General features: G+C 30.8%; 1 protein-coding gene across 5 annotated transcripts in view; it reads left to right on the forward strand.

The window, feature by feature from the left end:
- Nucleotides 1-12420, forward strand: part of fry (microtubule binding protein furry) — a 218636-nt gene that overhangs the window by 14034 nt on the left and 192182 nt on the right. For all 5 annotated transcript variants that reach the window (XM_074119677.1, XM_074119676.1, XM_074119678.1 and 2 more), the window contains 4 exons: nucleotides 461-610; nucleotides 683-846; nucleotides 934-1193; nucleotides 2142-2296. In XM_074119677.1, coding sequence (XP_073975778.1) covers nucleotides 461-610; nucleotides 683-846; nucleotides 934-1193; nucleotides 2142-2296 — 729 coding nt within the window. The remainder of the gene's footprint in view (nucleotides 1-460; nucleotides 611-682; nucleotides 847-933; nucleotides 1194-2141; nucleotides 2297-12420) is intronic.

Consider the following 12420-nt stretch of genomic DNA (forward strand, 5'->3'; position numbering starts at 1 on the left):
TTACTTAGTTATTAAAGTAATTTTTTTAACAAATTAATTCTTATGGACTGTATTAGTTTCTCATAAATCTCTGTACGATAAATTGTTGAGCAGAAAGTGGTGCATTTGCGTTTTTCAAAATATTGTAATATTCGTTCGAAACTGTTCCATTTGAATGCATCTCCTACTTTACTGGTAATTTCATTTATGTTTTACAAGAGTTCTTGGGATTTCCCTTCAATGTGAAATTATTGACCTTTCCCTGCAATTATCCGATTTTGAGTCCAAAAAAAGTTTTTCATTTAGATAGCGCCAAAACACTAATCGTCATAAAATTCAAATATTGCTTGGCAGGTGGCCTGAGTTTAATTTATTTTCATCGTTACTATATCGTTCATCTTGCCGATAGGGCTTCGCTATCCACCTTGAGTAACTACTCAACCTTCTAAGCAAAATTTTTAATTAGATTTTATCTTTAAAGGGATCTAATGGAAGAACTAGTGGTTTACATTCGTGAAGCAGTGGATAGAAAACAAGAAAATATGCGTAGGAGAAGACGCAGGGATGCACTTCGATTACATCTCGTTAGAGTTTTTGAACTGATTGCACAGTATGGCACGTTCGGAAATAGGTCAGTTGTGCGATTGTTATTTTATTTTTATATTTATTCTTTTCAACAAGTTAATTGTTTGGATTGTTACAGTTCTTGCGTTCTTGAAAGAGATACTCAATCGTTACATCCAACAATCATAGAGTATATTGATGGGGCTCGACTATGTCTGGAAATGGAACCTGATAAAGATGCCCTGACCGATATAAAGTTGCACTTTTGTAATTTTATAAGGCATATGCTCAAGAGCTTTCCATGTTAGTTTTATAATTAATGTATTAGATGTGTACAACTTTTATGTTAGTGTTGTTTGACTATTTTCTAACTTAATGAACGACTTCTAGTGGAAATGCATCAAAGATTACTGAAGAGAGATTTGCGTCGTTGTCTGTTTACATTATTTGCTGGCTGGGCAGGCCCGTTAAGTAAAGGTTTACTTGAATCCACTTGCCCTTCAAGTAGTGGGCAAGAGTTACAGTTTGTTGCACTTCAAGCTATGACTTCAATACTATGCTGCGGTCCATGTTTTGATCCTAATGGCCTTGCAGAAGAAGGATCACTTTACCCCTGGATTGACCATTTCCTTGAATCGGATGACAGCAAGGTATTTTTTTTTAAATTTTAATTTGTCACATTAAATTGGTTGTTTTATGCCTTGGAATTCTAAATTCAGAAACATAATGTGGGAATCTTTTTTTTTAATCAGAAGTAGCTAACAGCTCCCTAATTTTTGATGATGATGGAGCTAACTAAAGGCGTTATATAATTAGGAGAATGCTCCTGCTTGTTTTTTAAGCGCGCAACATCTCTTGGACAAGATGCTAAGCTGTTTCGCTCTATTATTAGACTACATACTTCCTACTATAGAGGTTCTAGCGAATACACGCAATGAACATTTTTACAAGTCCGAGAAAGATTGCATTCATACTGGTTAAGATATACAATAACATTGCAGAGTGCGCTACCATAGTGTTTATTGTACTTGCATTTTTAAATTCAACAGTTTTCTTATTTATTTTATTTCAGTTTATTAATATTTTGGACTATCATCTTAAGGAAATATAATATTAAGCTAAGCTAATTATAAAAAATAAAAAAATATGAGAGTTTGATACTGGTTAGTAAATTAAACCCATATATAATGTGTGGGAAGTGTTTTAAAATTTACTAGGATTTGGAAGAGTGGCATTTTTAAATAAGCATTTGAAAATGATTCAAAGCGCCAAGAACTCATTTAGTCACAAAAAATAAAAATAAAATAAAGTAAATAGATAATAATAATATAAGGGAAGGGATAAGCTATGCGGTTAGCGTATTGGATTCCCATGCGGAAGTCCCGGGTTCGAATCCAGCTGCTGACCCTTAGATTATTTTCTCTTCCTAGGAGCTTCTTACAGCACACTGTCCGGTGATGGACAGTGTTGTCTGTAACGAGAGAACACTGTCCGGAGGCCGGCAGTGCACTGGAAAAAGCTCCGGGCGCCAATAACCTTAGATGTTGACGCGCCTTAAAAAAAAAAAAAATAATAATTTTAATTAATTTCATTTACAGATTTACAAATTAGCCTGTGAAACTGTTGTACTACTCCTGGAATGTAACTCTGACATCGGAGCACTTCTGGACTGGGTGGTGGATAGATGTTATACTGCTAAACCCCAAGTAGCTGATGGATGCTTCCTTGCTCTGGCCACTATATTCAGTGCACGGTAAGTACACGTTATTCTTTTGCAGAAACAAATTTGCTAAAAATTAATTATGTTTTCAACTTGAATATTTCCACCTAAAACAGATTGAATGAATTATTCTGATGTTAGATGTAGAGTGTGCTACCATAGTGTTTATTATTGTTGATTTTAATATTATTTCTCATTTGTTTGATAACCAGTGAATGAATGAATTTGTTTGATAATAAATTGAATAGACTCTTGGGAGAGGGGACGGCTATTATTTTCCTAAAAGTATCGATTTCAGTATAAAGTACGATTCTGCGTGTTTATTATAAAGGAAGCATAAACGCAACACTAGTTTTTGCTATAAGCGAATCCATTATTTGCTAAAAGACAAGGTGGTCTAGTTGGGAGTTATACCACTTTGTCTGCAATTGTTTTTAGTTTAATTGAATCGCTGTGGTTTTTTCAATCTTCTGACGGTTTGAATAACAAGATTTTATTGATTTAATTGATTAAATTGTGTTCAGTGTTTCATCATGAGTTCTTTTGATGAAGGCAGCATCTGTGAGCCAAATATTTTGGCTGTTCCAGTGATGAGAATCTTCTATCACATTCTGGACCTATCCAGTGCTGGTAAGTGTTATTTATTTACTCGTTTTCTTTTTACTCAGCAAACAATCTTGGGAGTTCCTTGTGTTTGAAGACTTTTATATTAGACTCAGCAGTAGATTGACTCTACAACAAACTGAATGGTAAAAATTCAAACCAAAAATGAAGTAAAGTTTTGCAAAGTAATGTTTACCAAACTATAGTTGACATTTTTTTTCTCTGCAATAATTTTTTTAAATGCCAACATTATTAACTATTAAATTTGGTGACTCCATTTTTATTGCTGACATTAAAGAGAAAACCCTCTAGTAGCTCTGAATTAGGCCTAAAACCCTGAGCCGGTACCTAAATTGAAAATCTTAAAAAAAAAAAAAAAAAAGAAAAAAAAAAGCCATCTGCTAAAAATATGATTATTACGTATACATTTATTCATAATTTTATTATATTTACAATAGTTGTTTTTTTTTTTTCAGGAGGATGAGATCAGTTTAGCAAAGGTGTAGTGGAAGGTGTTGCAAAACCCGATCAAAATGAAGTGGTAGCTGGTAAACCTGAGCGATAGCGTTAGAGAAAAATAAATGAGAGCGAACTCTTAAGAAAAAGAAGACATTTGAGAAATTCTTGCACAGCAAGAACGAGCAATGTGGCAATAAAATCATTCAGTAACACCAATTGTAACTGCAGAAAGATATATTTTATACGATTCCAAAGCAAGCCCGAAGAAAAGCATTTGGATATTTTTGGAAAATAAGGTCTTTCAGTGCTCAAAACGCTTTGTTATGTGGCCTTGCAAAAAAAAACGCCAAAACACGGCGATAAAAAGCAGAAAGTGACTACGAAGCTTTTTTTTTTTTAGTGATTTTTGATGGAAAAATGAATTAGGGCGTAAAAAAATGTTTCTTGGAATACTTCAAATTCTCTGATGGTAGAATGGGCCGAGCTGAAAAAAAACAACATAAACTTTGGAGAACTTTCAGGGGAAGATAAACGATACAAAAACGTTTTAGGTAGCAAAACGCTAAAACGAGGCAAGAAAGGTTAAGGTAGCAAAACGCCAAAACGAGGCAAGAAAGGTTAAGGTAGCAAAACGCCAGAAGAAAAAAATAGTAATATAATGAGAACAAGTAGCATTTTCCTTTCTTATCCATCACCTATACTAGATCCTACAATCCTGACAGAAAATATTTATCAGAATATTCGAATATTCGATTTCTCTATAAATTATATAAATACTATATCGATAGCCTGTTGTTAAGAAAATTCAAATTGCATTTCTCTGCTCCTCACAAGGACACGTGTACATTTGCTAGTGAATTCAAGCATTCAATAGATGAACTAGAAGATGTGAAGTTCTGACAAGAAAAGGAAAAGAAAATGGACCAAAAGTCAGCTTTTGATAGTTCATATTATGCATTTTATTTTGATTTAGAAAGGTCTCTACCTATAACCATACGGAAGTGTCAAGTTGCTTACTACAATGTAATTTATAAGTATATTATTTGGGTTACTGCGAGCTGTCATCAGAATTGATGAGATGAAATGAAAATCTCAAATAATGACTTCTCGTCTGTAAAACCTGTTACAATTAACCACCCAATAAGGATGACTGACTCTAAAAAAACATTTACAAGTTGAACTTTAAGCCAGGATCTAAAAAAGAACGACCAGTTTCTCTGGGAAATATACCTTACCGTATAGAAGACCAAAGGCTGTTAAGTAGAGAAGAAAAAGGATATGGAAGAATTTTGGCCCTTCATCCCGCCTGTACGTCATCACTGTTGAAGATATTGGGCCACTAAATGCATAATGCAGTATTGATAATCAGTAAAAAAAAAAGTTGTAAATAAAGTTTTATGAACTGACATGCATTTTTTTTTTTTTAAGTAAATCAAATCCTTATAAAACGTTACACGTTATAAAACTTCAATTAGGCCTCCTCTTAAAGAGGGGACGAATAGTTTAGAGTAGTGGTTATGAGCACGAACTTGTAATTATGTAATTAAGTTCCGGAGCGTAGCTACTTTTTATTTGGAAAAAGAGGTTAGGTGGTAAACAAGCAGTGTTGTTTGTACAACAAATAGGCCATTACTTTACTAATTTTTACACTCAGATTATGCCTGTTTTTGAAATCAGTATTCAGCGATAATACATATTTTGAGAGTCTCAGCTGGGACTCTCGTATTATTAGTTTTTAGTATTAGTAAATCAATTATAACTTTTTTCTCTTATGCACTTGAAAATAAAATGTTACAAAACAAAAATTCTAAATAAATATAATGATATGTTAGAAGAAAAAAAAAATGTTTTTTACACTGGAAAAGTGCCAAAATCAATCTCAAAATGCGGGAAAAAGTAAATAAAATCTTCAAAGAGTAAAAATTAAAATAATATAATAAAGAAATAAAAACAACCAGAAGATGAGGGTGCCCCTTAGGCCTAAGATCGGCATTGTCTTGCCGATAATAATTACAGTAAGAGAGAATGCTATGTGTGAGTTCACAGCAAATTTTTTGCTTTTATTTGACAAAAGTAAAATTCGCAAAAACTCCCCGGTTACCAATATTAATAGGGAGTGCATTATTAGCTCAGTAATTTGCGTATACTGCATTCCAACGAGGATTAGATTTTCTCTTCCTAGGAGCTTCTTACAGCTCCACTGTACGGTGAAGGTCAGTGTTGTCTCTAACGAAAGAACTCTTCCGCAGGCCGGTAGTGTAAAGCAATGGACGCCAATGACTTCTAATGTTGACGCGCCTTATATTTCACTTAAACGAAATTTTATTTACTGAAATTTCTGCTGGATCGAGGTCTGAAAAAGATTGTCATTTATATGGCCGGTTATTACATGATCTATGTCTATCAATTGTTGACAAAAGCTCTTCGACTCACGTGGAGATTTGTTTGATTTGTACGGAGACTTAAGGTTTTATGACAGCTAACATACTTAGGACCAAGTTATCTGCCTCAGAAAATTCAATAGGTAGATTAATTAAGGTATCTGATGCATCTAAACTGAGCCATCAAAAACCAGGAACTTATAGCGCATAGTAAGTTTGCTTGCACAGTCTTATTTCCTTCATTGGTTCAACCAAGTGAATAACACTACGAATCAGAAGTTACTTATGAATGTAAGGCTATTTCCAATCTCAACTTGCATTTCTGTGACAGGTACACATTATACTGCCACCAAATAGTGCTAATTGATATAAAAATCCAACACAATCATCTTGACGTTCTGTAATGATCGTGAAATATGCTTTAAAGAAAACCAATTTATATTATAATTGAAGGAATCGATGATTATCTTTACTTATTAACCAATAAAAGTGTCAATTTTATTAAAAAATTAAAATAGCATCAGTTTTAACGAAAGCGAGCAGTTGAAGTTGTAGTAGCTCGTCGTAGCAGTTTATTATTAGTAAGTAATTGCTGCAAATAAATTCTACTAAAGTATGTATCCCAAGAGTGCTGTATAGTAGCAAACTTGCTGGCTCTTGGTTTTATTATCCTAACTTTTCTTTATAAAATTCTTTTATTTTATTTTTTTACAAAAAAAAATTATAATATACACAAATTATTTATCCAAGTGGATTTATAATTTATTTAAAACTCGTTTAACCTGCTGTCCAGGTTTATTTCTAGCCAACAATGTTTTTTCTTTTGTGCACAATGAAAGTTAGATTTTTGAAATAATGTTTTCATTTTGCTTTGTAATATAGCCATAAAAAATGTCTTTAATTAAAGTTTTTTATTATTTTGATTCAACAACCAGCCGTAATTTTTCTTGTATAAAATAAATGTAGAAACATTTTGATTAAATAATCAATTAAAAAAAGTATATGTGTAGCAATAAAAGCGCACGCATTATAGAAATTCACCTAGGAGTAAAAAGATCTTTTTTTTCTGATTGAATCTTCATCAAATAATATTATGTAATTAATGGAATCTACATTTCAAATGACAGTGTAATGTTAGGTTGATGTAGTTTCTTGACATAATCACTGAGCAACTAAAATTTACAACAGTATATTACCTAAAAGCTGATGTTCATGACGTATTTAATTCTTATTAATGTTATACTGGCTATAGTATCGTACTTAGCCCTGGAATTACATATTATAGGAAAGTCTAAATTCATCCTGCCATAAAATCAAAATTAGGCATAATTTAATCGTGATTGGGTAACACATGAATGAATCTTGATTGATCATTCATGAGAGACAAAACTGATCATTTTCATTACTCACTCATGAAATAAAATATCATTCATCAACAAATAGAATAAAAAGAAAAAGAATGTTACCCATCAAACGATTATTCATTAATAATATTTTGTAAAGTAACACGCAAGACATGGAAAACCTGTAATAAAAGTTGGGGAAATCACTCAACTGTTAGTTGTATCACTTTACTGAATAAATTTTTCAGTTTTTGGAGAATGTCCCAAAAAAAGTCTCTTTGATTTTCCTTAAACTTTAAATACGAATTTCATTTATGAAGAAGATCTACTAAAAAATTTAATAGAAACATTTTTATAAAATAAATCCATTTTAGGATAATTTTTAATTTTTATTTCTGGATAACCTGCAGTCTTAAACATGTGCATAATATTTTGGTAGGTAAAATGTCATCAAAAAGAAAGTCATAATTCCATTGAAAAGGTGAAAAAGTGATTAAAACAATTCAGAATTTCGGATATGTAAAGTGAAAAATTTCTTAACTCACTCGACTTTCACGTTTTTTTTTGTTTTTTTTTTAATTTCTTAAATCTACATCGACACTGGATGGAGTAATATCCCTCTCCACTTCCTACAGATATTTCTGATATCATCCTCTATTTGATGAAATGGTCTTGCACTAAGCTACCCTTATAACAGTATAATTAGATATATACATACATACTCTACATACATATATATATATATATATATATATATGTATCTATAAGAAAGTGTAAGTTAGTTGTTAAAATTAAAAGGGAAAATGAAGTTTGTAAAATACGATTCTAGAGTAGTGGGGTGTTAATTATCCAAGGCATTTGGTGTAAATAAAGTTTAGAGTGACTCTCTCTTGTACAACAATAGATAATCCCTTTCTTAATAATGTTAGCAACTTTCAAGTGACGATAACACAATCTTCTCTGTAGTGATGAACCAATCTTGAAACTTCAAGTAGATCTTATATCTTGTTTACTTGTTTATCGCATTTCCTTTTATTTGGTTATTATTTGAACTTCTATTTTTTACTTCAAAACCATTAAATTATTATTATTATTTTTTTTTAAAAAAAAGGAGATTATTAATTCTTATTAAAACTTATAAAATATTATTTTTGTTCTATAAAATAAACTGCTGTTTTTATGTTTTAGTAGATATTGTTATTTCATAGTATTTATTCTTATATAATTGCCTGTGGATTGCAATATCCACTGCAGAACGTGGATGTGAAAAAAAAAATTATATTTCACTAGGTCTCTTATTTTGCTTACCATGAATGAAAATGGCTCTTTCTTAAACCTATCTCTTGATTCAAAACAATTACAATATCAAGTAAATTATATTAAATCAATAACTCATGGAATGGTACATCACTCTGTCCAAACCCAGATAGTTTGGCGCTAAGCGTATTATGTTATGGAAAAAAATAACTTTTGCAAAAGCATTTAAAATTTATGATTTTTAAGACTAATTGAGGATTATACTTTACATATTTACATTCAATTTATCTGGAATAATTCTTCGGTTAACACACATCCTACTTACAGATTTCCAATTTGAAATTTTTCGTATTTTGCTAACACTAACTAGAAAAAACCTGATGAGAAACGCTTTGGTAGAATTCTCTTTCCTAGCTGCAGGTTTTTCAAGAATAATTTGGAATAGAATCAAAATAAAGTTCTTATTTATTTATGGAGTTGTAATATACATTTTATCATAATTTTAAGAAAAAATTATTACGAATAAACTGGCCAGCATAAGGGTTTGTGTCATCTGATGAATTCTAAAAAATATTACTGAAAAGTTAATGCAGCCAAATTACTTAAATGATATCAATTGTTATAATAATTCCATTAACCACATGCTTTTTTGAATGTTTCTAAATGGCTGAAATTACGAGAGGAACAATGAATGAAATGTTGGGTACTAGCTGATTTGTGTACCTTTTGTCCTTTAATAAATCCTTATATTTAACTTTTTGTTATAGAGATTCTTTAGAATAACATTACAAAGAGCATCCAACTCTCCGTACTTCACTCTCCATAACCCGCTAGGCTATTCTTCAGAAAATTGTTCAAATTAAATTAATTAACAGCTGAATATAAATATTTATATAACTTGGATAGTTATTTGAAATAATGTAGAAATTAATCGTGGTCATAAAGACTCCAGTGATCATGTTTTATTCTAGTAGCTGACATTGGCTAGTTGGACAATAGGTCACGTCAATTGCTCTCAGTACTTGGAGATATGAAAGGTTGCTTTTCTATTGGTGTTTTTCCATTTAGAAAGTGATTTATATGACAACCATTCTTCTAAACTTTAAACCAGTGCTAGCTTATCGAATCCAGCAGTTGATTTTAGCTGAGTTGGTACTTTACAGACGCTTAAAAAAATCTGTATTGAATTTGTGTAGTGCCTTCAATTTTGGTTCAATTTTATTTTATTTTTTTAAGTTATAAAAAATTCTACTCTAAGCAAAAGGCTCTAATTAGAGCTATTGTATATCTAGGTTACCATTTAAATGTTGTAACGAAAAGGTATAGAAATTTATTTTATAAGAAAAATTTGTATTAGACTTCAGAATTAATTTTTAAAAATTTTGGTAAGGTAATTGTTTTTAATACAGAACATTTAAATTTGTTAAAAATCTCATAAGTTGCAAATTCAATTTACTTAATAATATATTTTTTCTATTTCTTATTTTTTTAAAGCCCAAAAACTTTTTATTTTTTATCTTTCAGTAAAGTTTACTTTCATGAGATTTTTTTGAATGAACTTTCTTCTTTCCAAACAAATCCTATAACTCTAATTAGATTGCTACTTTTTTTTAAAATAGAAACACAAACTTTTGGAGTGAAAAACTGTTTCTTTCTCATTTTGGAAAACACAATCTCTAAATTAACCATTACAGTTACCCACTCAAAAATTTTTGCAGGCCAACTTTTATCTTTTTTGAAAAGATAGTACATGAAGTTATTATTGTAGGATGTAGGATTTTAAATTAATAGCCTCAACTGTTGTACATAAAAATAAATAAATAAAATAAAGAATTTATAAACACTTAAACCAGAAAATATGTAGAGCTAAGAAAAAATGATTTTTACCCGGTATATTTACTTAATTGATTAATATGTTTGATTGCCTAGGTTTTGATCACAAAAAAAAGGTAAATTTTTCTGTATTTGAAGGCTTTAATAATTGCTGATGACACCTGTATTAATGTGGGTGCAGTCCTATAGACTGAGAGCATACGAGTATGAGATTTTCATGGGTGAAAAATAACCAGAAATTCAGGCATAGTTTTTCTTTTTTTTTTTTTTAACCATTATTACTTTCTCTTATCCAGCGAAAGAATTTTATAAATTGATCACTGTATAAGGGGGAATACAATATAACTCTAAAATGGAAAAAATTACAGAAAATTAACGTTTCATTTTTTCGATCACCATAGCCTATGATACGATTGGTTTTATAGAACGTGACTTTCTCCACATTGGTGGAGATTAGAAATGTGGTACGTAGAGATAACTACTACGCAGTTCAGTTTCATCTTATAGCAATAAATAACAAGTTAATTAATGTGACTTGAATTTATCATAGCGGTAAAGGATAGTTCCCAGTTTGTGGCCTTGATACGAAAGTTCGCTTTATACGAAAATAATAATTTGATTTAAAAACCTTTAGTGAAGTATTTCCATTTTTAGAAATTCAAAATATCATATTTCTTTTAAAATAACTAGTTTTAATTAATGAACTACAGCAGCCTTTTTTTTTTTCTTCAAACATGACCTACTCATACCTCAAAAAATTCAGTTTTCATCTACAATTTAAGTCATTATTTTTTTTATTTTTGCTGAGGTTTCAACCTAGGGACTAAGGTAATCTTCACTGTAGAGATATAGGGACTGTGGAACATATTTTACAGAAGAGTTATAATGTAAGTTATTTGTATAAAATTAGTATACAAAAAAAAAAAAAAATTATTTACCTTACGTTATTGACAATTGCATTATTTACATTTTTATTGTAAGGTTGGTGTGACTTGAATTAATATAGTTAGATCCTAGTTGATATTATCATTTGTGAGATTTGCTTGATAATATCGTCTATATTATTTCCACCTCCACAGTATCATCAGGTACTCTAGATTCAAGTATTGGAAATCATGTATGCTATAACGAATACAGTCAATGAAGTCCTACAAATATCTGCAATGAAAAGTTATAAAAGTGGTATTATTTACTCTATAGTTTGTTCTGGTTGTCCTAATATTGTTTAGTTCTGTTTAAAACGAGATATTTAAGCCAAAATATGGTTAATAATAAATTGTGGTGTCAATATTGATTTAGAAGTTGTGATGGTAACTGCAGTATTTAGTTGTAGAACGATTCAATGGCTGTATAAAGATAGAAAACTAAGTTAAAGCTAGAGGTTGAATTCTGTTGCTTTTACCAATGGCCTGAGGGTTAAGTGACCCACTCAAAGTGAATTCTGATTTCCCACCATTGACTATCAGGGAACTATCCTCTCTTTATTCTGTTATTGTCACAACTTCTTTTGCTTTAAATTTTCCATTGAAATAAATCGCCCATTTTCTGTTATCAAACCACTTTTTATTCGCTTCAGAATTACTAAAATGATTAAATTATCACAAATTATTTTTCCGTAAAAGAGTGCTACTTCCCTTAACTTTATACAATTAGCTGCACGTCAGACAGTCACCTTTAATTATAGTCTTCAGGTAACTAAGAGCTTACTTTAAGTCACTTTGATGTTTTCGGACTACTGGTTCAGCTTTAAGTAATTACTCTGAGCAATTTAACTTAGTTCCATAGAACGTAGAAGCTCACAATTGATCAGAAAGAGCTGAAAAAGTCATTTATATATTTCAATAAAATAAATAAAGGAAGTTCTATTTGATCCTCTTTCTTTTTTGCTGTTGGATTAATTAAGAATGTTTAAATCTTTTTATCAAGTGAAGGTATAAATGTGTGTTGCAAGGGAAAAATCCTGCAGCTGAAAGAAAACTTTTGTAAGTGGAAAAAAGGTTTCATCTTTTAAGTTTAAAGGCATTGACAGGATCGTACATGGCTATTTCGGGAGAGTGGGATGTAATGACGTCGTAGAGTGCCTAATTGATTTCAGTAGATTGTGTATAGGATGGAATGTACTTCAATTAATGAACAATTTAATGTAGGTGGTCAATTCTAATGGGTCTGATTTGCCTTGATCTAATTTAGTCTTTTATGTAAGGCGGATATTTCCTTGATGTTGCTACCGCTGGTTAAACCTTTAGGTCGAAGCAGATGGAGGAGAGTATAGGATCTTAAA

This window comes from Rhodnius prolixus, unplaced genomic scaffold (assembly GCF_049639745.1).
Source record: "Rhodnius prolixus isolate KJV_2025 unplaced genomic scaffold, Rpr scaffold_2, whole genome shotgun sequence".
Classification (NCBI taxonomy): Eukaryota; Metazoa; Arthropoda; class Insecta; order Hemiptera; family Reduviidae; genus Rhodnius; species Rhodnius prolixus.